The sequence below is a fragment of the Diabrotica virgifera genome, chromosome 4, assembly GCF_917563875.1.
Source record: "Diabrotica virgifera virgifera chromosome 4, PGI_DIABVI_V3a".
NCBI lineage: Eukaryota > Metazoa > Arthropoda > Insecta > Coleoptera > Chrysomelidae > Diabrotica > Diabrotica virgifera.
In genome coordinates, this window is record NC_065446.1 from 240385646 (window position 1) to 240412985 (window position 27340).

Genomic DNA, 27340 nt, shown 5'->3' on the forward strand with positions numbered 1-27340 from the left:
TCAATGTAAATAAGTAAAAACTTAAGAAATAGAGAACAAGAATTAAGTTATAATCTTTTAAGATTTGCAGTGCAAGCGTTTTTGCACTGCATTGTTAATAATTAAAAAACGGCTCCGAACTCTTGGCAAAAAGTCGGTAGGTTTCTTTGTATATGTCTACAATAACAACTAAAAAAGTTGTCAGATACCTGGATTATTCCAAGTCGTTATAAAATTAGGTGAAATTTATATTTTTATAGTAGAGGATCTTTTTATAGTAAAGTAAATAATAATAAAAACAGTAAATATAATAAATAAAATAGATACTTATAGTAAAGAATATAAACAAATATAAAGTGTCATCACCGCAACTGTCAAATAAATGTTACCAATCTATTCTAAAATGTCACCTTCGTTCGATGACAGTTACAGGGTGATCCGAACAAATCTGCTTCATAAAAACACTTATACAAATTAAATGAAACATATTATTGTGTATTTCTTTAGGTTAACATTAATAGAAATCTTCAAATATTATTTCTACGCATATATAATAAAATATGTCTAGTGGCTGTAATTCCAGTGTACTCGGCAAAGTGATTCTAAAAAAGAACACACCTACCGCCTAAATATTTCGTGTTGGTATCATGCGACGTCACAGGCTATGACGCGGATGACCTGCAACGGTTAGTAAATTAGACGAAGTATACGAATATAATTGTACAATTTATAAAACTATACGAATCAAAGAAAATACCTTTTTATAAATGCAATAAACACAATTGATTTTTTTTATGCCAAAAAGCAAATAATATGTGACAACTGTCAGATTTAACTAAAATGTCATGTTGGAATAAATGTTATAAATGTTTACTATCACGGACTTACCTTTTTTTCTATCATTTGTGACGCACTGAAAAATGTCTATACGCTCCGAGCTTCGCTGGTATCGCCACCTACCTACAGGATTACTAGTATAACTTTTAACGGAAATTTTCTGGAAAGAAAAGAAAAAAGTGTAGCCTATACTCTGTGAGTTTCGCTGGTATGGCTGGTATCGCCATCTAACGGTTGACTAGTGTTCCTATTTCGGCCGGAATTTTAAAGAGGACAGTAGAAAAGAAAATAATAGTTGTTTCAAACTTATTATTTAATTCTTATCGTGTAATATTTACAACGTAAAGAAGTAATTGGATTGTAATCGATAATTAATAGCAGTAAGTACATAATTTATTAGGTATTCATTATGATTATTTTTAAGACTTTGCTTATCGTTTTGACGTTTATGTTGAAAACTAATATTAGAAAAAATTTATTCTGCAAAAAAGTATAATAATTTAATATAATTATAGTATAATACTTCTTAAATATTAACTTATGAATGACAGTTAACGGCATCCTACGTTTGCTGTGATTGGTCGTTATCTTCACGCATTCAAATTTTGTTTCAGGATTGGATTGTAAAATTGAAACCGTCAAAATTCCAAAATTCGAGAGTGTGCTAACTGATCCTCTAGCTCAAATTTTTCTACCGTTTTAAAATTAAAATTGTGTTTACTTACTTTTTTCTAATTGCATCAATCCATTTTTATCGTTGAATCACCTTATGTTTAGCGACAGGAAAGTTGTAGAATATTTACACAGTTACTATTTTAACCAGTATTTCGACACTCTTTAATACAACAACTTTCGTGAGACATTTAAAAGCTATAATATGCAACTCTTAATGCAGAACGTCAAAAAGCAAATTTCCAGTAAAGGTTTACAAACATGTCGCTACTGGCGCTCGCGAATTTTTAATTATCCCCTCTACCTACGAGCTCACAGCGTATAGACCATATATGCATTTTGTAGACTGTATACTATATACTACATACACCGGCGTACGTTTCACTTTATGTTTTGACTTAATTTGTTTGAAATGAATCGTGACGCATGGGAAAAATTATAGCGGACGAACAATATGTAATATGCCTGGCCTATCTAAGACTGTATTTCCATTATTGCTTTTAAGTTGGAAGATTTCCTTTTTGCCGTTTGTGATTTTTCTCCTCAATGCTTTCATGCTTTTTTTTTCTTCAAATTGTTATAGTTTTCTCCTCCTTGTATTTTCTAATGTCAGGTCTGACAGCTTTAGAGATTTTAAAATATTTTCAAGCTAAAATGTTAGTATTGGCAATTATTAAAGTTTAAATTAATATAATTCTACTTTGCAAAGCTTGCAAACTATTGGCTGTTACTAATGATTTGACAAAATGCATAGTGCTAGTGTAGATTATAGTCCAAGAGCCAGCGAAAATGCGTTTCGAGGAATACATACCCAACTCCCGTTCATCTATGACTCTGTAGAAGCCATTTTTAACGACAATCTCAAGAAGATGAAAATGATCTCGGTACTTGACTTTACAAGTTTAGTGAATTCAGTTCTTGGGGGAGAGAACGTGGACGCAAGAAACTTGCAGGAATGGCTAAACAGCGATACTACCGACCCGGGATTTGAGCAGCTAACAGATGAAGAAATCTTAAGAAAATGTCAAGGAGAAAATAAAGGGTAAAGTGTAAACTTCTAGAGTAGTGTATCTAGAGGAGCAGAACGACGCATTCCTCAATGAAAAACTGATGATGTGTAAAATGCACTGTAGAATTAAGATACTGAAGGATATTTGAGGTGAAACTAAATTTTACTTTCGGCTTTTATTTGACTGCGTTTAACCAGTTAGCGGCTTATCCGCAATGTTATTATCCGCAGTAAATACCATACCAATAAAACCCACGAATAAATGGGAGTTGACTGTATTTTGTAAGGAGAAAACGTATTAAAGTAAATAAGGGAGCGCTTGTTAAAAAGAGAGAAGTAAAAATAAATTATTGAAATTTTAGTTTGAACGAAAATATGCAAAAGTTAATGCAAAAAGATTTGATACGTGGCTAATAAACCATCTACCAAAGATATTTTTAAAAATGTCAGAAGTGAGATATCTATATTATTAGAAATATACAGACAGGTTTCAGAAAAGGGCATCGTACTAGAGTACCTTTTGCTTTGAAAGTTTTAATCAAAGATATTTGGGTTTAATTAGGATTTTAATTTTAATATATAAAATTAAATCAAAAACGATATTTTAAAGTTTAATAAAAAAACTTCTACATCACAATTATAACTGTCAGACACATATTGTACATGAACTGAAAACTATACTAAACCTTACAGATAAATATTAGTAGCATCTACTTTTCCCAACAGGTTTGAATATGGAAAAACGCGCCAAGAAAGACGCTATTCAAAATAAAACTAGTACAGAACAAGTTGACAGCGGTAGATAATAACCGATATAACGCACATAAATAACAGGTATGGAAAATAATGAGTTTTCGGTCATGACATATACAATTATTTTAATAAATTTTAATTAACAATTCATAGTCCCGAAAGCCACTGTGTATCCGCTAGGAAAAATATTCTGATTCGGATGTTTTGCACAATCTTACTCAGAAAGGACTCCTTTTAACAAATTTGCATGTTGCCAGGACCAAAAGGTAGTCAAAAATTTTTTAAACGTTTTTTTTTTCTTTTTTTCCTAAAATTATTTTTTTGCATGAAAAAAAGTTTTTTTAGGTTTTTTGGATTATTCCAAACAGAAAAGGTATTAATGACTTTTCTCTAAAAATGATCGTTTTTGACATATAAGCGATTAAAAATTGAAAAATTGCGAAATCGGCCATTTTTAACCCTCAAAAACAATGTGAAAAACTGAAAATTTGAATGTTGCCAAGGTAGGTAGATATTTTTTAAACATCGATTGATGAAATCCCGAAGAGTTTTTTGCAATACAATATTCAAAACTCCTTTGTTTTTTAATTGCTAATCAAGCGTGCGCGACACTATTTTCCACCGTTGTATATGTATACAGTATGGTGCAAATGAAAGGAATAAATTCGTTTTTCCGTAAACCGGTGACTTTAAGTCGTCCCATATATTGTGGCATATATGGTATACTAGTGACGTCATCCATCTGGTCGTGATGACGTAATCGATGATTTTTTAAATGAGAATAGGAGTCGTGTGCTAGCTCATTTGAAAGGTTCTTCAATTCTCTATTCAGTAATATAAACATTTACATAATTATTTATACAGCGTGTGCAAAAAAATTTAATTAAATTAAATTATTTGACAAAAATACAAGAATGTATGTAATTTATTTAATTCAAAATACATTTTACTGCTTTCAAAAATCAGAAAACAAAGTTAATTTCACAAATGAACATTGCTTTTCGCTTAAATTCAATGTTCAAACTTCCAAGAGGTGGCTGGCGGGAGCTGGTTTGAACATTGAATTTAATCGAAAAGCAATGTTTATTTGTGAAATAAACATTTTTTAGTTTTCGGATAACAGTAAAATGTATTTTGAATTAAATAAATTACATACATTCTTCTTTTCTTTCAAATAATTTATTTAAAAATTTTTTTTGGACATCTTGTATGAATAATTATTGAAATTTTTATATTACTGAATAGAAAATTGAATAACCTTTCAAATGAGCTAGCACACGACCCCTATTCTCATTTAAAAAAATCATCGATTACGTCATCACGTCCAGATGGATGACGTCACTAGTATACCATATATGCCACAATATCATAACTTAAAAATAAAAATCGACCTCTTTTCCTTAAAGTCGCCGGTTTACGAAAAAACGAATTTATTCCTTTCATTTGCACCATACTGTATACACATGCAACGGTGGAAAGTAGTGTCGCGCACGCTTGATTAGCAATTAAAAAACAAAGGAGTTTTGATTATTGTATTGCGAAAAACTCTTCGGAATTTCATCAATCGATGTTTAAAGAATATCTACCTACCTTGGCAACATTCAAATTTTCAGTTTTTCACATAGTTTTTGAGGGTTAAAAATGGCCTATTTCACAATTTTTCAATTTTTAATCGCTTATATGTCAAAAACTATCATTTTTAGAGAAAAGTCAATAAAGACCTTTTCTGTTTGGAATGATCCAAAAACCTAAAAAAAAACTTTTTTCCATGCAAAAAAAATAATTTTAGGAAAAAAACAAAAAAAAACGTTTAAAAAATTTTTGACCACCTTTTGGTCCTCGCAACATGCAAATTTGTTAAAAGGGCTCCTTTTTGAGTAAGATTGTGCAAAAATCCGAATCAGAATATTTTTCCTAGCGGATGCGCAGTGGCTTTCTGGGCTATCACTACATTTTGGTATGAACAAATGCAGCCGAATTACATTTCTTCTTTAGTTTCACAGATCGCTGGCTCTTTGGTAGAAAAAATGAATCATTTACATATGTGGAATTTATCTTTAGTCATCTAATACCTACCTTTATATAAATAACAGGAAGTCAGCACATAATACATAACATTATAATATTATAACAACTATTATTATATTATATTTATTTCAGAAAATAATTCTGATAACGCGTTAGTAATATTGTATGCCAATTTTTAGAAATAACCACTTTGGAGAATATTTACTCATCAGTATTTCAACAATAAAGTTGATCAAACCAAAAAACATTAAAATTTCAAAAAAAAATTTATCTTATATATAAAAATCTATTGCTGTGCGTTAGTCTCGCTAAAACTCGAGAATGTGTGGACCGATTTGGCTAATTTTGATGTTGAATTATTTGTGGAAGTTCAGGGAAGGTTTATACGGTTTTATATTGTCATTTTAGTAGCCACCAAAATTTTTACAGGTATATGTATAAAATGCTCTTTTTACAGTGTTTGTTGCCATACTCCTCCGAAACGACTTGACCGATTTTTGTGAAAGTTTGCAAGTGTACTCGACCGGACCGGTAGTAGGTTGTTATCTATATTTCATACCCGTGCGTCTTAAGGGGGCTTGCCAGCCTTATATTTATTTCTATTTGTTCAAAGAAACTCTTTTTTTTTAATTTCATATGATGTGGAACGTAAAGATACATACAACCCTAAATTTTCACTTTTCCAGCACTAACCGTTATTTTTTAATGGCCATTTAAATATTTTACATCTATATAAACAAAAGAAAGTCGTGACAGTTACCAACACATAACTCGAGAACGACTGAATAGATTTTTATGAAATTTTCCACGTGTATTTGACCGGACCGAGAATAGATTGTTACGTATTTTTCATATCCGTACGTCGTAACGGGGGCTGCCCCCCTAAAATATTTTTTTATTTTTTTGGTCAAACTGTTTTTTCTTAATTTTATGTGATGTGGAAGGCAAAGGTAAATACAACCCTAAATTTTCACTTTTCTATCTTCGACCGTTATTTTTTAATAGCCATCTAAAGTTTTGCATCTTATATATAAAAATCTATTGCTGTGCGTTAGTCTCGCTAAAACTCGAGAATGTGTGGACCGATTTGGCTAATTTTGATGTTGAATTATTTGTGGAAGTTCAGGGAAGGTTTATACGGTTTTATATTGTCATTTTAGTAGCCACCAAAATTTCTACAGCTATATGTATAAAATGCTCTTTTTACAGTGTTTGTTGCCATACTCCTCCGAAACGACTTGACCGATTTTTATGAAATTTGGCAGCTATGTTCGACCGGACTGGGAGTAGGTTTATGTCGATATTTTATACCTCTACGTCATAAGGGGGTTGCGTGTGACGTCATAACTCTCACAATAGTGACGTGAAAAATACGAAATTAATTCGGTGTACTCCTTGCTAAATTCCGAACAGAACCTTACTAAATTTTTTTTCTAGCTCAATCGGTGTCCAAAATACAATATCTTAAGCCTTAGAAATATTAAGACAGAAGAAGAACGAGCAACAAATTTCATCGAAGAAAAGTGCAACTGTTTAACTTTTGGACTTAATTTGGGCAAAATATGAATTTCTTAATTTTTCGAAACTTTCAAAAAATATCTCTACCGAACTTTTCTGACGAACGGCAAGCAGAAGAAAAGTTCTGAGCAAACGAAAAGAACAAGCAGCAAATTATAAAATTTTATTTAATTTTAATTAATTTTGTTTCATTTTATTAAATTTTAATTATTTTTATTAGATTATATTTATTTTTTTTTTATTTTATTATTTTTTTAAATTTATTTATTATTTTTATTTAAGTTTATTCAGTTTTATTTATTTTTATTGACTTTTATTCAATTTTATGAAATTTTGTTTCATTTTATTTAATGATATTTAATTTTAATTTTATTTTATTTTTCAACACCTATATAGTTGGACAACCCCGAACCCAATTATAAATACAGGGTTTTTTTGAATGTAAATAAAATAAAGCTGTTATATTCATTATAAGAAAAACAAATTTAAGATTGCAACTGTTGCACTGCAAACTTTTTCTAACTAAACTTTATTTCTTCAAACATTATGTGTAATTCATTAAAAATAATAAAAACTCATTCACATCGAGCATTTTTTGTTTATTAATTACGAATTCCTTTTGTTTATTTTAAGTTTATTGTTTACAAAAGTTTGTTCTTATCTATTGAGGCAGTACGAAGTCTGCCGGGTCAGCTAGTATTAAATAAATTAGTTTAAAATTGTTTATAAACCTTCATAATTAATATAATTTAATAACATTTAATAGGTTCTGTTAATCGGTATTACAAGCCACAATATGCTTTTTTTAATAATTAATCAACACATTTCGGAATTCTTACTGAAAGAACACCCTATTTATACAGGGTGATTGATTAGTGGGGTAAAGCTCAATAGATCCGCTATAGTAATAGATAGTAATAAAAGTTAATTACAAAATTTTAGCCAACTTTGAGCTTCGTATATTAAAATTAATTAGAATATTACAGGGTGTTTGGTAACATATTGGCAGGCCAAACTTATGTTTTTTTTTTAATGGAACACCCTGTATTTTATTTTATATTCGAAATCTTCTTAACTTCTCCATTGCAAGAATATAAAGGTTTGTTATGTTATACAGGGTATTTACAAAGTTATATCCAATTTTATATGAAAATCGTAACAAGTTCCACTCACTGTATAAATTAAAATAAACACAACATCAATGGATTATTGATGCCATATTTTTTTATTTATTGTCAAAATTTTCAAAAAAAATATTGCTATTTTTTTATATTGAATACAGGGTGAGTCAAAACGGAAGTACATTATTTTCTCAGTAAGTTTAAATAGAACACCCTGTATTGTATATCACTATCGAAAAGTACCATTACCGTACTTTAATTTTATATAACATTCCCTATGTCTAAATTTATTAGTTTTCGAGATATTTTCATTTTCAGAGCAAATTATTAATTAGGGGTCAAAATCTTTCCAAATTTTAAGTAAGCCATGACTGAATTGTCTAAAACTGACAATTTACGATTACTTATTATAAATCCAATGTGGAGTTCGAATCGGGGGAGAAACTATTAACAACATCAGATATGCAGACGACACCGCGATCATGGCTGAAAATATCGAAGATCTTCAATTCCTTATAGATCGAGTCACTAGAGTACTAGAGAATGCTCCAATAACGGACTTAACATAAATGCAACAAAGACAAAGTTACTTGTGGTTAATAAACAAGACGTCGGCCCTATGCAACTAATTGTCAATGATGAATCAATAACAAAAGTTAACCATTTTAAATACCTAGGATGTTGGATAAACGAGACACTAAATCCGGATGAAGAAATTAAAACTCGTATAGAAATTGCAAGAGGAGCATTTATGAAACTTAGATCTATTCTGAGCAACTCTCAGCTGAACTTACAACTAAGAATCAAGTTCCTAAAATGTTATGTGTATCCTGTATTACTATATGGATGTGAAACCTGAATCATGAAGGTTAACATGATGAACAAATTAGAAGCCTTTGAGATGTGGTCGTATCGTAGAATGCTCAGAATATCTTGGGTTCAACGCATTTCAAACAGAGAAGTCTTAAACAGAGTAGGTCAAGGCGAAGGTGACTTAATGAAGATGATAAAAAAGAGAAAACTTGAATATCTGGGGCATATAATGAGAGGTAGCAGATACAGGATGCTGCAGTTAATACTCAATGGAAAGATCGACGGAAAAAGAGGAATTGGTCGAAAGAAATATTCATGGCTCCGAAACCTTCGTCAATGAACTGGCTTATCAGCAGATCAATTGTTACATGCCGCACAAGATCGAGAACGATATCGGCAAATTGTTATGGAAGCTACCCACGCCTAAAAATTTGGGCACGGTACTTAAAGAAGAAGATTATAAATCCTGTAATCAATGTAACAATGTAGCAAATTATAAAAAAAGAAAAATAATTTATTAGTTATCAATTTTACAAAAAAAAAACACAACCACAACATTCAACATTTTTGAAACATTTAAAACTACATACTGTTGTATGTAAATGTAACAAATAAAGAAAGAAAGAAAAATTATTAGTTATAAATGTTACAAGAAAAACACAAACACAAAATACACATTTTGTGAAAACAATTAAAAACTACTTTTTATGTACTTAAATGTAGCAATGTAACAAATAAAGAACGAACAATAATTTATCAGTAAAAAATTTTACATGAACACAAAATACAACATTCTTGAAAAAATTAAAAGCTACTTTTAATAAAATATTTTAAATATTTAATTGCATAAGTTGTTCAAAATGACCTCCTAACACATTTATGCATGCCTAAAAACGGTCATTGAATGAGTTACTTACACTACGAAACGTTTGTAAATTCATACTTCGAAATGCACTTTGTATTCTATTTTTTATCTCATCCCTTGTTGTTGGAGGCATTTTATAAACTTCATTCTTAACGTAACCCCAAAAAAATCAGTCCAGTTTATTAAATTCTGGTGATCTGGGTGGCCACGCTACTGGTCCAGTGAAAAATGAAAATATCTCGAAAACTAATAAATTTAGACATAGGGAATGTTGTATACAAATTAAAGTACGTTTAGACAAGGCGAAAGCGGCGCGGCGGGTTCTTTGGAGAAAATACTCCCATGAGATTTTTTGCATAATCACATTCGTGAGACATTCCAGAATAAGATTCAAGAAGTCGCCCACGCGAAAAGTAGTCCAAATTTTTTTTAACAATTTTTTTAATCGAATTGCAAAAATCAATATTTTTGGCCGGAACACATTTTTTTTAGGTTTTTTGGACCATTCTGGATGAAAAATGTCTTTATAATTTTTCTCTAAAGGTAATCGTTTTCGAGGTAAAAGTATTTTAAAATTGAAATAAACGAAAAATGGCGATTTTCAAGGCTTAAAAACTCGGTTGAAAGTTATTACTATGACAGTCAGAAAGTAACTAAATCAAAGTTTAAAGCCTCCGCCCCCCCCCCCTACAAGATCCTGAAGAAATTTTTGTCATTATTTGATTACTAAGCAGTTATTTTTAAGTAAAAGTAATGAGCACGTATTAGGCGGCCGTCCATGATGAGTGCGAAATAGATGCCGTTCAGGCAGTCCAATGGCGAATCTCACTCGCACTCACATTTACAGCCGCGTCAATACGATCTTACCATTCATTATTAATAATTAATAATAATAGGTTAGTAATAAATTAATGACACAAATTTCTTCAGGATCATGAAGGGGGTGGCTTTAAATTTGATTTAGTCACTTTCTGACTTTCATAATAATAATATTTAACCGAGTTATTAAGTCTTAAAAATGGCCATTTTCGCGTCTTTTTAAATTTAAATTGCTTATAACGCGAACACGATCATCTTTAGAGAAAAAATAATAAAAGACCTTTTCTGTCTAGAATGATCCGAAAAATCTAAAAAAAAATTTCTCCGGGCCAAAAATATTGATTTTTGCAATTTGATTAAAAAAAATGTTAAAAAAACTGGACCACTTTTCGCGTGGGCGACTTCTTGAACCTTATTCTGGGGTGTCTCAAGTATGTGATTGTGCAAAAAAATCTCATGGGAATATTTTTTCCAACGAACCCGCCGTTTTCGCCTTGTCTAGTAAGTGGTACTTTTCAATAGTGATATAAAATACAGGGTGTTCCATTTAAAATTACTGAGAAAATAAGGTACTTGCGTTTTGACTCACCCTGTATTCGATATAAAGAAAATTAGCAGTATCAACCATTCTTTAAAATTGTGACAATAAATAAAAAATTGGCATCAATAAAACTTTGCCGTTGTGCATATTTTTATTTATATTTTTGTAATGGAGAAGTTAAGAAGATTTCGAATATAAAATAAAATACACGGTGTTCCATTTAAAAAAACATGTTTGGTCTTCCACTCCGTTATCGGACACCCTGTAACATTCTAACTAATTTTGTAATATGAATCTCAAAGTTGTCTAAAATTTTTGTCTCACAATAAAACAATGAAAAACGTTTGTTTTTCTATACTTCCACAAAATTTATTACAACTATGTTATTACTACAGCTGTTTCGGCAAAGTGCCTTTCTCAAGTGATATATTTAACAATGTGTTTGCCTTTTTAAGTCTTTAACTGAAGAGGTTGAGGAGTGGGGAGCTGTTTGTCTCGAGTTGGTCATTCAGAATTATATCTGTATTTTTCAATTTATTAATTTCCATTGATTCTAAAAGTGATAGCTTAAGGCCTTTATTTTGAATATGTAGAATTTGAAACTCTTCATTGAAAGAATGATTATGATCTAGAAGGTGAAGTGCGTATGTAGAAGTGTCTGTTTTTCTATTGTTGAAAGCCCTTTTGTGTTCTGCTATCCGTTTGTCAAAAGTTCTGCCAGTTTGACCGATGTAAGTTTTCGGACAGTCACCACAAGTTAGTTTGTACACACCACTCTGTAGTTGCTTTCTCTTTCGGCTTTTATTGTTTTTAATATGTTTGCTTAAGTTGTTGTTAGTTCTGAAAGCTGGTGTTATTCCTTTCTTTTTTATGTATCTGGCTATTTTTGTTGTTATTTTGCCAGTATATGTGAGAGAGCAGAAGGTACTGGGTTCTTTCTGTGGTGGTGGATTCACTAATTTCAAGGCTTTCTTATGGAGTTTTTGGTTTAAAATGTTGTTAACTGTTTGTTCGTTATAGCCATTGTTTACTGCTATTTGTCTAATGATATTTAGTTCTGTCTCGAAGTTATTTTTTGTCATAGGAATTTCTGTCAGTCTATGTATCATGCTATGGTAGGCTGCTAATTTGTGTTGTGTAGGATGGGATGATGAATTGTGTATAGTTGTGTCAGTATGGGTAGGTTTATGATATACGGAGAACTCATGTTTGTTGTGTAGTCTGGTAATCGTTACATCTAGAAAGTTTATAGAATTATTCTGTTCTGTTTCTATTGTGAACTCAATATTATCAAGTAACGGTCGAATCCATCAATTAAAATTTTTGTTATTAACTTTTATTGCTATCTATTACTATAGCGGATCTATTGAGATTTTCCCCACTAATCAATCATCCTGTATAAAATGTTTTGTACTTTGAGAATTATTTCCGAAGTGGAAATCGAAACGTCAAAATAAACTTATATTTAACGAAAATTGTGGCTTCTTCCCAATAAAAACAGTAATTTGTTTAAAAAAAATTATAAATATGCTATATAATTCAAAAATATAAGTCAAAAATATAAAAAATTATAAAAATTGTTGAAAAACTGACTGTCACCATAAACCTCTCCATGGTTATACCTTACCTAGTAATTTATGTTTTCTAACCACCCCTTCCTCCCCGTTTTCTTCTGGCGGTGGCGGTTTTTTGTTCACTTTGGTAGGTTTCAATTGAACTTCGGCTAAAAAATGTTTGCAAAGTGTTGATTTGTTTAATGTATGATGTAATGTAGAAGCGATGGATTTACTAAAATATTAATTATCTATAACTATATTTCTAGAAGCAAGCAATATATCTGTTTTATATATAACTTTCAGAATTGTATTATTTTTTATCGATACCCTTGTTTTTTTATTTATATTAACGTGTCTCAATAACTAGGATCATTTGCACATTTACAATAAGTGTAAAAAAATAAAAATTTGCAACCAATTACAATGATTACACATACGATTATCATAAATAATAATATGAATTATATTAATAGGCTATTGATTAAGTATTATAGAAAGGAACTACAACGTTAACGGGGTTTTATTATTTCATATGGTCAATGAATCTCTATATGTGAAAAAACCGCGGAGTGCTACCATTTAAAGGGGTGCGTTTTTGAGAAATGGGTGAATTAGTCCCTGGGCACAGGTTACATTAGGGTGAGTTCTATGCACTTTTGGTACAAATACTTCTACATAAAAATTGTTCCTGGTTAAATTTCCTATCTAAATATAACTTTTTAAAGTCCAAGATACTTTTTAGTACAAAAATATATTCAAAATAAAAAGCACAAAGAAACCCAAAAGAAAGAAATTTTGTTTTTTGTCCCATAACTTTTGTCCACGGGGATATAGGTATAGACATTGCTTCACAGAAAAAAAACTTACATATTTTGTCTTTAAAATTATGTTTAGTAGAGGTCATTAGCATTTACAGTTTTCGAAATATGATTTTTCAAAGTTCGACACTCACAGCAATTTTGGGAAATTTTCCTTGTTATTTCGCAAATATTGTTCTGTCACTTTGTTCTACGTAACTTTAGGCATATGCAATGGTACATGTAAGAGGAATAGAAATCAATTACCTTTAAAATGGTCTACTGTATAATGTTGTACGACTTCTTTTAAAGAGGTTATCTTTTTCAAGACTTTATACTTTTAACGAGTTTTTATATTTTTTACGATTATTTTTTAAATTTCCCATTATACCTTTTTTTCTTCATTTAGGTATATATTATATAATAAAGACCAAAGCTTATTCTATTTACTTTAAAATGGTGTATTATAAAAAATTCTATGATTATTTTTGAATAAGATATGCTTTTTCAAAATGTAATAAGTACTTGCAACGATTTTTGATTTTAGGATTATTTTTTAAATTCCTCATTATAACTTTTTTATGTGATTATGTGTTATGATTGAACCTTATTTTTTATAGGTAATACTTAGGATCCACTTGACTCGGCCGGGCAAACTTCAAAATATGGATTAAATCCAATATTTACTGTCAAAGCTCCTGCACCACAAGCTTTGCTTGAAAAAATAGCATGTAAATGGTATTTTTATACCATTTACATGCTATTTTTTTTATTAAAAAACATTTATTAAAAAATACCAAAGGATGTACAAAAAACTGCGGTTGTAGGAAGATAGGAATTAGTTGTTCAATATTCTGCAAAGGGTGCATGTGCATGGGTACTAATTGTGGGAACTCTAAGATAACTGAGGTATCAGAGGAAGATATTGAAGCTAATGCTAACAAAGAGATGGACTTTGATTTTGAAAATTTTTTAAATTTCAACGTTTAAATAATTTTAACTAAAGTGATGTTTTCTAAGATTAATGTTTATGTAATTTTTTTAAAAGAAAAAATTTATATAATACAGGTAAAAAAATTTCAAAGAATCACTCGGTTTCCAGTTTCCATTACATATTTAAATATAGATGATACACCATTTCAAAGAACAGAAAGTAAGCCCTCTTTATTGAGCAATATGTAATATATTCATATACAAGAAAAAAAAAGGTCAGAAATTTCAAAAGTATTCCTAAAAAATGTAAAAAATAATTTTTTTATATTAGGTATTATATAATATATAATATATAATATAATATTATATAATATATAATATATTATAGAATATTATTATTTTGTTTTTATATTATATTAGAAAAAATCGTTAAAATTTTGAAAAAACATAATCTCTTTAAAAAAAAGTCGTACAACGTTATACAGTAAACCATTTTAAAGGTAATTGATTTCTATTCCTATTACGTGTACCATTGCATATACCTAAAGTTACGTAGAAAAAAGTTACAGAACAATATTTGCGAAATAACAAGGAAAATTGCCTAAAATTGCTGTGAGTGGCGAAGTTTGAAAAATCATATTTCGAAAACTATAAATCCTAATTACCTCTACTAAACAACATTTTAGAGAAGAAATATGTGGGTTTTTTTTCTGTAAAGCAATGGCTATACCTATATCCTCGTGGACAAAAGTTATGGGACAAAAAACAAAATTTCTTTCTTTTGGGTGTCTTTGTGCTTTTTCTTTTGAATATATTTTTGTAAAAAAAAGTATCATTGACTTTAAAAAGTGATATTTAGATAGAAAATTTAACCAGAAACAATTTTTATGTAGACATGTTTGTACCAAAAGTGCATAGAACTCGCCCTAATGTAACCTGTGCCCAGGGACTAATTCACCCATTTCTCAAAAACGCACCCAGTAGCACTCCGCGGTTTTTTCATATATAGATGTCCATTGACCATAATAAATAATAAAACCCCGTTAATGTTGTAGTTCCTTTTAGCTATCTTCTTTTGAATATAATCAATAGCCTATAAATTTTATAAAATAATCGACAGTCTTTCAACAAATTTGGTGTACAAGGTCGGCCACTCAATAGAATCCACCCTAATATTGGGCAATATTCACCAATATATCCATACAGCATTATAGAAATGGATATTGTGTTGAGATTAATTATTCTGGAATGAGATTGAACTTGATTGAATCATAGAGAGACCATTGACAATTGAGGCATTGACATTCACCAGTAAATAAACACATATTGAGCAATGTTAAATAAACACGCGTTGGGCGATATAGCATTGCAAAAGACACGACTATTCCGATAAATAGTTACACTTAAATAGAAAGTATGAAAAACACTCAATTGATTATTATATTGATTACGGTTCATGCCGGGGCATTCATATATCATTTTAATCAGTTGAAGTCTATATGCAGTTTATTTTATTAGGGTCCCAAACTAAAGACCTAAGGATCACAACATGCTGGCGGTGCATATAACAACACAATATATTCTCCTCTAGCTTCATTTCCTTTTCCCTTTTCCTTTGTTTTTGAGAGATCATAGATCTAAACTCCTGGACAAAATTAACGCACCACTTTAGTTAATCTAAATATTTACAATATGAACACAAAATAAAACTAAGTTACATTGAAATAATAATAAACACCTACAAATAAGTCCAACATGACTTTATCATGGCCTTAATTTGCCTTATTGTTTCTTTAAAAATTTGTTTTTGCCGGAAATGCGTAAATAAGCTAGCATAACTCCAAATTGCAAAAAGAAAAAAATCAGTAAAGTAACACAATAAAATGCATCTGGGCCAACACTAATACCGTGTAGGCCCTCCTCTACTTATTATGACTGCATTTATGCGTCGAGGCATGCTTGATATCAAATGTTCAACAAAAGCTTGCGGAATATTCTCCCATTCTTCAATAACGGCCTCAATGAGTTGGTTGTGATTGGCAATAGGGGGTCTACGACTTCGAATATTTTTTTTGAGATAGTCCCATAGATGCTCTATAGGATTCATGTCCGGACTGTTAGGTGGCCACTCTAATAATGGAATATCAACATCATTTAGGTAGCCAATAGCCTGTCCAGCCACATGAGGACGAGCAATGTCTTGCATGAATAAAAATTAGGTCCAAGAAGCCGAGCAAAAGGCATTACATGTTCGACAATTATGTTATCTAAGTAATAATGGGCATTCATAGACATCGTACGTATGGGGACCAACTCCGTACGAGCTTCAAAACAAATTCCTCCCCCCACACACAAAACATTTTAGAGCCACCACCAAAAGGTACTTTGGAGAGATATTGCAGCTGGCAAACCTTTCTCCTCGCCTTCGCCAGACACGCTCACGACCATCTGGAGCTTTTAGGCTTACTCTAGTCTCATCGGAGAAAAAAGCTCGTTTCCAATCATCGATGGTCCAATTTTGATGCAGTCTTGCCAAATTCAATCTCTGAACCCTGTGGTTTCTGGTAAGCAAGGGTTTTTTGGCCGGTTTCCTGTTGCTCAATTCTGCTTCATGTAAACGTCTTCTAACTGTTCGAGACGATATCGCGACATTTCGAACATCTGCTATTTCATTTTTTAGCAAATTGCTGGTGACTCCTATCTCTGAGAGCACGTTGTCTCAAAAAACGATCATCAATTTGATTAGTGCAACGTTTTCGCCCTTGTCCTGGTCTTCGATGGTACGACCCTGTTTCATTATATCGCCTCACCTTGCGACTGATGCTGGAATGATGTCTTCCTAACAACCTGCAACGTATCGCATTGAATATCCTTCATCTAGGCGAGTCGATGCTCGCACTGCCTCCTCTATTGACAAATTTCTTTGGCGGTTCATTTTTTTATTTGATTTTTGTGCAAATGAACTTCCAAACATGCATGTGATGAAAAATATCACAATAAAAACCTTGTTTCTCACAAACACTTTGCTTTACTCGGCACTTTTTATGAAAAGTTTAACTAACTTTTAGTCTTAAACGAAGTTTAATACAAATTATTGTTAAAACAAGACTATTATTAGCTTACATAACAACTGTCACTGTCAAACAAGGTCCATAGGCAACTTGTCGTACAGTCAAATTATCAATTAAATAAAGATTATTGAGAAAAATATGAGTGGTGTGTTAATTTTGTCCAGGAGTTTATATTATTATTCTTTACTTCTTCAAATACTTCTATTTCTTTGGTTCTCAGCCCCGGAATGTTTTTCTGATTCTTTGTCGTACCGTATCTCCATCTAGATTCATAAATATATTTAGCGTATGTAGTTTTTACGAAAAATGAGATGCTAACCCACTGTTCCAACCCTCCTCTTGTACCCGGGCTTGAGATCGACAACAGCCCACTGAGCTACTTAATCTCTCAATGGACTGCAAGTGACGTTATATGATCAAGGTTTGTTATTATTTTTCTAGATTTCGATAAAATGTTCACAGAGCTCAAAGTAATACTGACTTATTACACAAAGAAAATGAAAGTTTCTTTTCCCCCTACGAATAACTGCCTCTAACCGAAAAACACTTTTAATAAGTAATTGTTACTCCACTGATTTAATGAAAATAAAAGAATATAATTTCTAGGTTTCGACAAAATCCACAAAACTCCGAGCTAACTGACTTATTAGACAAAGAAGATCAATTTCGAAAATGTTTTATTCCACTACGAATAACTACCACTGGTAAAACAAGCTTAATCAATAATTGTTACGCCACTGATTTAATTAAAATGAAAGTGGGTTGATGACAAATCAAGCACTTCACTTGTTTTTGCCAAATTACTTTATTTTTTCCGATGGCGTACACCTTTGGCTTATATTAATGATACCTGGGCTATTTACGAAACTAGTTAACATGTTTTAGTGACTCACTCAATTTCTTTTGATGTCAAAATGTCTTGATTAGAGGCAACGAAGAAGGAAAGAGCTATAACGCTAACACCATTTAGACCGCAATGTATTAAGTATATGCGTTTATTAATATTAGTAACTTACTTGAAAAGCTACTTAAAACTAAAACTCGAAATTTCAGAAAATGACGTGCATATCAGTCACCCTGGGCACCAGGTGCTCCGGGGTTCGGTACTGATGACGTATTCGTGTTCAGCAATCCCAAAATCCCCCGAGTAATCTATTTGCATCAATTTAGTGCCAAAAACCCTCGAAACTTCATATAAAGTGCCTTAGCAGTAACCCTGGGCACCAGGTGCATCGGAGGTCGGTTCTGATTGCGTAACTGTGTTCTTCTTTCTTATCTTTCTTCTTCTTTTGCCCTTTAATTCGTTCAATATTGAACATAAGCTTCGCTCAGTTTCCTCCATTTATATGGATTCCACACTATACTATACATTGACTGAATTGACAATACCACACAAGCTAATAAGACTCATTAAAGCCACAATGGATGAAACTCAGGTATGTGTACGAATACAAAACCACCGGACAGATTTTTTCAAAATTTCGCAGGGACTAAAGCAGGGAGATGGGCTAAAGGCTAATAAGACTCATTAAAGCCACAATGGATGAAACTCAGGTATGTGTACGAATACAAAACCACCGGACAGATTTTTTCAAAATTTCGCAGGGACTAAAGCAGGGAGATGGGCTGGCCCCAACATTGTTTAACCTGGCTCTGGAGTATGCGGTTAGGCAATTGCAAACTGGACGAGGAAACCTACTGACCAACCGAACGGTTCAACTATGCCGATGGTATTAATATTATGAGTAGAACATCAACAGGAGCACAGGAAACATACGCAGAGTTAAAATCACAAACAAAAATGCTAGGTTTGGAAATGTCTGCCGACGGATCAGAAAATGGAGAAATACAGAAGAGAATAACGCAGGCAAACAGATCTTATTTTGCCCTTTCCCATATATTTCGGTCTAAAAGTGTCCACCTAAATACAAAGGTGAAAATCTATAAAACTTTAATTCGACCAATAACATGCTATGGCAGTGAAGCCTGGGTCCTGAAAGAAACATCCAAAAACAAACTCGACACATTCGAAAGGAAAGTACTGAGGAGAATACTAGGACCTGTGAGGGAAAACGGAATCTTCAGAAGTCGATACAACAACGAACTTTATCAACTTTATAAGGAAGCACCCCTGTCAGACTTCATTAGAATACAAAGATTGCAATGGGCCGGACATGTGATAAGAATGGGAGAAGATCGGCTACCAAAAAGAGCACTGAATGCTAGAATGCTGGGAGAGAGACCGGTTGGAAAGCCAAGAAAGCGCTGGGAAGACACATTAAACAGCGACGCACAAGCCATTTTAGGAGTCCGTGTATGGAGAAGAGCAACCACAGACATGCAAGTGTGGAGGCAAAAAATAAAGGAGACCAAGGCTCAATTTGGTCTGTAGTGCCGTAGAAGAAGAAGTTTCCTCCATTTGCTTCTGTTTTGTGATTTCTATTTCAAGTGTGTTCCTCCTATCTTTCTAGTGTCATCTCCCAATCTCTTAACTGGGGTCGTCTTGCTCTCTTTCCTGTCCTTGGTATTCCTTGTTGTATGGTGGTATTCCACCTATTTACTATTCTAATTGGGAATTAAGTCACAATCCAACTTTAAAAATGATTTTATTGACGTTTTGACTTCCACTTTGGACGTCGTTATCTAAATACAAAATATTATTAAATTAGACAAAATGTTGTTGATTTTAATTTATTAATATTTTGTATTTTGATAACGACCTCCGAAGTAGGAGTCGAAACGTCAATAAAATCATTTTTCAAGTTAAATTGTGGCTTATTTCCCAATTAGAATAGTAAATTACATGAATGCCACAAAGAAATAGCTTCAGAACAATATTCCACCTATTGTCCGTTTTGTCTGTGTCTGACGTTATAACATGCGAAACTCCATTTTAGCCTAGCTATGTGTCGTCCTGCGTTTTTGACTTTTGTTTTATTTCTTATTCAGTTGATTTGCTTTTTATCTTTTAATTTTACTCCTAACATCGTTCTCTCCATCGCTCTTTGTGTCTTCATTATTTTATCAATGTTTGCTTTGGTCAAGGTCTATGTTTGGCATGCGTATGTGAGAATTGGGAGTATGCACTGGTCAAACTCTCTTGTCTTTGTACTCAAGTACAGTGGAACCCCGTTAACTCGGATTAATCGGGACCGCGGCCGATCCGGGTTATCGAAAATCCGGGTTAGCCGGAGATAATGGTAAAAATTAATAAAATATGGTATGCTTACAGATAAACTCCGTTATAATTGTCACACAGACACTGGTAAACCACGTTCGCATTCCACACACAACCACACATACAAAGCGTCATCAAGAGTCTTATTCTTAGCTTTATTAGCTTTGCACCGATTGTCCAAACTGTCTTTTGTTATCATTTTGAAAAAAAAATTCTTCGATTTTAGTTCTATTTTTCTTCCAATCCGATACTGTAGATGTACCGACACCATATAATGCTGCAAGATTCACCTTTATCAATTCTACTTAATGCTTCTAGTTTCTTTTCCATTGTCACTACAACATTTTTACGTTTTGTTGCCCTTATATACAAACGACACGCACACAAAATCTGAATAGATTTACGAACGATTTAGAACGGAAGCGAACACTACGGCTTTACTACACACAATACCGTCTCTGATGTTATGTTATTTAATAACAGTGATGACTAAGACCATTGTTAAAAAAAGAGTTTTAATAGTCTTTTCTAAACAATGCTAAGAAAGTTTCAAATAAATAAAGGATAATACAGGTGCCTGTTGTTTTCGATAACACGACAATGAATGTGGTGTGCCATGAGTAATTTTTACTATGGTATATGTAGTTCAAATTACACAAATACCCATTATCTCTCAAATATTATATTACATAGAGTTGGTACAAAACCTCGTGAACCTTGAAAATGCGTATGTATGTATAACCGAAATAAAATGAAGCCAAAAACATACGACTATTTTATTTGCTGCGAATTGCGCGACAGGGTCCCATCTGCACCCTGATATTTTCAGTAATGTCGGATTCAATCGTTTCGTTCGTATATTGACGTCACCAAATGAATGAATTAGGTTCACGAGATTTTGTAACAGCAATACATTTTTATTGTTGAAATGTTTGTCTGATAAAAATCGGTCCGGGTTAGCCGGAGTTCCGGGTTATCGGGGGCCGACTTATCGGGGTTCCACTGTATTGTTGTATTTTTTTATTCCTCTTTGTGTTCGTGTTCAGTGACCCCAAAAGCCCTCTGAATAACAAAATCTGGCCTGATATACTGATTTTGACATATTTATGCACTTTTGGATGCATGTTATGCACTTTAAAATGCAATTTTGAATCTCCACAAATTTGTATATTGTAGACTTTTTTCCTGAGGTCATCCTGAACACAATGCAAAAAGTTGCATATCTCTAGGGGCTGTATTTAAAAATCGATGTATTACAGTGTTTTAGTGCTAAATCCCTTATCTATATAGGGTGAGGCAGATAACTGGCCTATTAGAAATATCTCGAGAACTAAAGGCAACAGAATCATGAAAATTGGAATGAAGGGGTTTTGAAGGATGATCTATTAAATGAAAATATTTTCATCTCTTTGCAACTTCCGGTTATACCGGAAGTTGCTTATAACTTCGTTTTTTAAATGGGATACCCTGTATATTTTTACATTTTTGGATTTTCTTCATTGTCTTCTTTCTTAAAATATGAGGTTTTTGTAATATTATACAGGGTATTTTAAAAGATAATTAGTTTTTTTATTAATTTCATAGCAACATTCACACCCTGTAGAATTGTAGTAGTTTGACATCTAAAACTCTACTTACGTTCAAATGATTTTTAATATACTCTACTATTGTTAAGAATCATTAGTATAGCTAAATTTTTAATTTTAGTATACAGGGTTGGTCGAAACTCGGAATGAGTATTTTCTGAGTTTTCTTAAATGGAACACCCTGTATTTTTGTGTTGTAATGAATCGATATTTTATGGTACTTTTTTATTTCTTAAGCATTCCCTATAGGTACCTAACTGCTTTAATTTGTGAGTTATTGGTGATTCAAGCTAAACATTAATTGCAACAGAAAATACGTAAAATTTTATTAGGTTGGCCGTGAAAATACTCAATCCCAAATCATTTTTCAGAAATAAATACATATTAATCCAGACTGGTCCTTAAAATTACCAATAATGGTTTAGCTATCAAAATACCTACGTAGTTAAGATTGTTGGTGCGATTAACAATTAAGCACAAATTAAAGCAGTTAGGTATAGGGAATGTCTTAGAAATAAAAAAGTACCATAAAATATCATTTCATTGCAATACTAAAATACAGGGTGTTCCATTTCAGAAAACTCAGAAAATACTCATTCCGAGTTTCGACCAACCCTGTATACTAAAATTAAAAATTTAGCTATACTAATGATTCTTAACAATAGTAGAGTATATTAAAAATTATTTGAACGTAAGTAGAGTTTTAGATATCAAACTACTACAATTCTACAGGGTGTTAATTTTGTTAGGAAATTAATAAAAAAAACTTAATTATCTTTTAAAATACCCTGTATAATATTACAAAATCTCATATTTTAAGAAAGAAGACATCGAAGAGAATCCAAAAATGTGAAAATATACAGGGTGTCCCTTTTAAAAAAACGAAGTTATAATCAACTTCCGGTATAACCGGAAGTTGCAAAGAGATGAAAATATTTTTATTTAATAGATCATCCTTCAAAACCCCTTTATTCCAATTTTCATGATTCTGTTGCCTTTAGTTCTCGAGATATTTCTAATAGACCCTTTATTTGCCTCACCCTGTATATAAAGGCAAAACACGAAATTAGAAAAACTAGGGTACCAATAACATATACTCATTGAGCTTATTTCTCCATTAATTAAACACAACTTACCCAATGGATTATACTCCTGTTTTTCTGTGGTCTCTGTAACGCTCTCCTTCCTTGGTGAAGATTTGAGAGTCCATGGTGTTGCTGGAGTCGGCAAAGGATTGGGACCTTCCTTCACCCATGGTGGCCTGAAAGTCGTTCTTTTTACCGTCCCCGTATCACTATCACTTTCTTTACCTGCAGGCATAGCTCCTCAGGAGTTTCTGTAACAATAACGAAATATTTGATACTTGAAAAAAGTAAATAGGTAGTAACAAGTGTTTAAAAATGTTAAAAATTTTAAAGGTATGCCACAACGAAATAGCTTTGAAAATTATAAAATACTTAAGGTACTAGTACACTTTAGAAGACCAAAAATAATAATTTTTTTCAAGAATTTTTTTCTTAGAACCTTTATTAAAAATGTACATAAAACATTTTACATATTAATATCTAACTTTTAAATAGTAAAAATAATATATCTTTTTTCATTTATGCACGTACACTAATATTGAAGAGGGCGCAAAAGTCGAGGTCTCGAAAAATGATGACGATCAGTTAATCTCAGGATTGGGATATCTGAAACAAAAAAATCGTACGGCATTTGAAAAAGAAAGGTTTCTTACGTGACAATTTACCGCAATTTGAGCAAAATATAAGAAATAAATATTTTTTAACCATGAAAAACTGAAGAAAAACGGGCGATTTTTTCACAAATTTTTTTCAAATTTTCGTAAAATTTTTTTTGCGGAATTTTTTACTAACGGTGGTAAATTGTCACACAAGAAACCTTCCTTTTTCAAATGCTGTACGATTTTTTTGTTTCAGAGATCCCAATCCTGAGATTAACTGTCCGCCATCGGAACTACTTTTTTTCGAGGCCTCGAGTTTAGCGCCCTCTACAATATTAGAGTATGTGCATAAATTAAAAAAGATATATTTTTTTGTATTCTCTAAGAGTTAGATATTAATATGTAAAAAGTTTTATGTTCATATTTAATAAAGGTTCTCAGAAAAAAAATCTTGAAAAAAAGCTTATTTTTGGTCTTCTAAAGTGTACTAGTACCTTAAACCTTAAGTACTAACATCTTAAATCAATGACGTAAACACTAACTAACCGCCTGACAGACTGGTTTAACATTTTAGTGGTAATTTTTGTTTTTGTTAAATATTTTAATGCAAAAAAATATCTTGATGACTTACGGAAAGTATTGATTATCTAAAAAACACAGTAATTAATCTAGTTTTTCTGTATTTATTAAAATAAAAAACATTATAACAAGAATATAAGGATTACTTGAGTGCCTTTTTACTCCTGAAGTGTGATAAAAATTAAACAAATTCAAGAATCGTAAACAAAATTTATAATCGAGTTAAACAAAGAGTAGAAACATAAAAATAAAAAGGTTTTTAAAAAATGTTAAAACAAAAAAAAACTGACAGGTACTATAGTTGTTAGTACAGTGTAGAAATGGTAGTCAGTGGCAACATTTTAATCACAAATTGATTGCACTTCGCTTATGACGTCTTCTACCTCATCAAACCATTTCAAAAGAATTTCCTCATAGTTTTTATTCCCTTATTTGATGTTTTTTAACGAACTGGGGTACATTAAGTGTAATGACGATTTAGACACAAACACTAACACCCCGTCTATTAGACGAAAATCACACTTTGAGTCTAACTATCTTTCGAATAACAACCTGCCGCAAATTGCCGAGTTCATTACTAATAAAGAACAACCTAACTTGAAAAGACATAAACGGGTGACCTTCAAAATTTTCTAGGAAGAGAAATTTCTCTTTCTCTTCTGAATTTTATAAAGAAATTAATACGTCCTGACCCTCTGCACGGTTTTTAAACATGGAAGAGGAAAAGGAAAAACGTTTGGATATGAAGGAGAAGCGTAAACAAGAGGAAAAGCTGAAGGAAAAGCGAAGGCAAGAAAAGGAAGAGCTGAAGGAGAAGTGTAGACAAGAAAAGGAAGGGAAAGGGGAGAAAAGGCGTTGAAGAACATGAACAAGAAAAAAGTTAAAGGTAGGTAATTTAAATTACTAGTAGAATAGACAAAGAAGAAGAAGAAGAAGAAGAAGAAGAAGAAGAAGAAAAAGAAGAAGAAGAAGAAGAAGAAGAAGAAGAAGAAGAAGAAGAAAAAGAAGAAGAAGAAGAAGAAGAAGAAGAAGTTAGCTTGTTACTGTTATTTAAAATGACTTAAGGTAATTTAGGTTTGAATTGTATCCGAATATAAACAAGTTTATAAAATAAAACATCGATGCGCGACGTGTGGCTAAACAACAAGAAAAAAACCACAAATAAACAAAGTAATAAACCTCAACCCTAGCTTTTCCGAGACGACATAGCTTGATAACATTGAATTCACGTCAATAAACTGACGAAAATAAGACGCGTTCTATTCTGCGAATTTTTTCATGAATTAATTCGTGAACTCATGAATTTTCTTTAAACCCGTTCAATTTGATCTTGACGTTATTTCATGAATTTATCCAACAGTTTATTTTCGGTGTTAGCCCGTAGTCTTAGCCGTGTAGTCCAGGTTGTAACGTCGCCCCCGTTAGGTAAATTATTTTTATTCGACTTTTTTGCACAAACTTACTCAAAAAGAGGTCCTGCTTATAACAAATCTGCAGTGTGCCAGGCGGTACCGTAGTCGAAAAATTGTTTAGACAATTTTTTTAAACAAATTCACAAAAGCACAAAAGCAATTTTTTACTTTGGACAAATTTTTTTTAGATCATTTGGGTCATTCGGAGCAAAAAAGGTCTCTTCTGATTTTTCTCTAAAATTAAGGATTGTCGAGTTAAATGCGATTTAAAATTTGAAAAATGCGAAAATGACCATTATTATGTAAGTCAGAAAGTGACCAAATCAAAGTTTGAAACCTGAAGATATGTTTGTCATTATCTTATTACTAAGCTGTTATTTTTAGTTATTAACAATAAGCGCTAAGAGCGTATTGAGGCGGCCGTAAATGTAAGTGCGAGTGAGATTCACCATTGGACGGCCGGAATGGTGCATCTCTTTCGCACTCACCATTGACGGCCGCCTAATACGCGCTTAGCGCTCATTGGTAATAATTAAAAATAACTGCTTGGCAATACAAAAATGACACAAATTTCTGCAGGATCTTTTAGGGGGGACTTTAAACTTTGATTTGGTCACTTCTTAAGACTTTCATAATAATAATTTTTAATCGAGCTATTAAGACTTGAAAATGGCTATTTTCGCGTTTTTCAATTTTTAAACGCAAAAAACGCGTATAACTCGAAACAATGTCGCGTATAACTCGACAACAATCAATTTTAGAGAAAAATCACACAAGACTTTTTTGGCTCAGAATGATTCACCTGGTCAAAAAAAAATTGTTCGAAGTGAAAAAATTATTTTTGTGAATTTGTTTAAAAAAATTATGCAAACAATTTTTCGACCACGTTACCTCCTGGTTCTTCTTCTTGATGTGCCTATCCGTGACGAATGTTGGCGATCATCATGGCAATCTTCACTTTATCTGCAGCAACGCGGAAAAGCTGCACAGATGTTGTGTTCTGAGGAACCAGGTTCTGAGGTTCTTTAACCAGGATGTTCTTCTTCTTCCTGGACCTCGTTTTCCAAATATTTTTCCTTGGAGGATGGCTTGTAGGAGGGCATATCTGGATTCATTTCGCATAATGTGTCCAAAGTATTCCAACTTTAGAGATTTGATGGTGGTTAGTACTTCTCGGTTCTTCCCCATTCTTCTAAGAGCCTCCTCATGTGTGACCCGATCAGTCCATGGGATTTTAAGAATTCTCCAATATAGCCACATCTCAAATGCTTCCAATTTTCGGCACATATCCTCGTTCAAGGTCCATGATTCAACACCATAAAAAAGTACAGAGAAGACGTAACATCTCATAGACCAAGAGGCAGCGCTGAAAAATCTATTTGAATTTACTAAAGCTAGATTTTTCACAGTTGATTACTGTGAGTGTGTAGAGAAACATACTGCGGTCGGTCAAGCGAAACGTAGAACAGGGGTTACTGAGAGGGTATCAAAGTTGCTTTCCTACGAAGGTAATTATTTCCATTTACTAAGGCTGAAAATCAGTACACACGTTCTAAATTAAATATAAATAAAAGTTATTATAGTCGGTC

At 32.1% G+C, this 27340-nt stretch overlaps 1 protein-coding gene across 7 annotated transcripts in view; it reads right to left on the reverse strand.

The window, feature by feature from the left end:
* Positions 1-27340, reverse strand: part of LOC114327244 (DNA ligase 1-like) — a 143351-nt gene that overhangs the window by 74786 nt on the left and 41225 nt on the right. For 5 of the 7 annotated variants that reach the window (XM_028275789.2, XM_050648828.1, XM_050648827.1 and 2 more), the window contains exons 2-3: positions 23213-23412; positions 12583-12678 (exon numbers count right to left, since the gene is read on the reverse strand). In XM_028275789.2, coding sequence (XP_028131590.2) covers positions 12583-12678; positions 23213-23396 — 280 coding nt within the window. In that variant the 5' untranslated portion in view covers positions 23397-23412. The remainder of the gene's footprint in view (positions 1-12582; positions 12679-23212; positions 23413-27340) is intronic. The other 2 variants (XM_028275813.2, XM_028275804.2) reach the window with 1 other exon arrangement.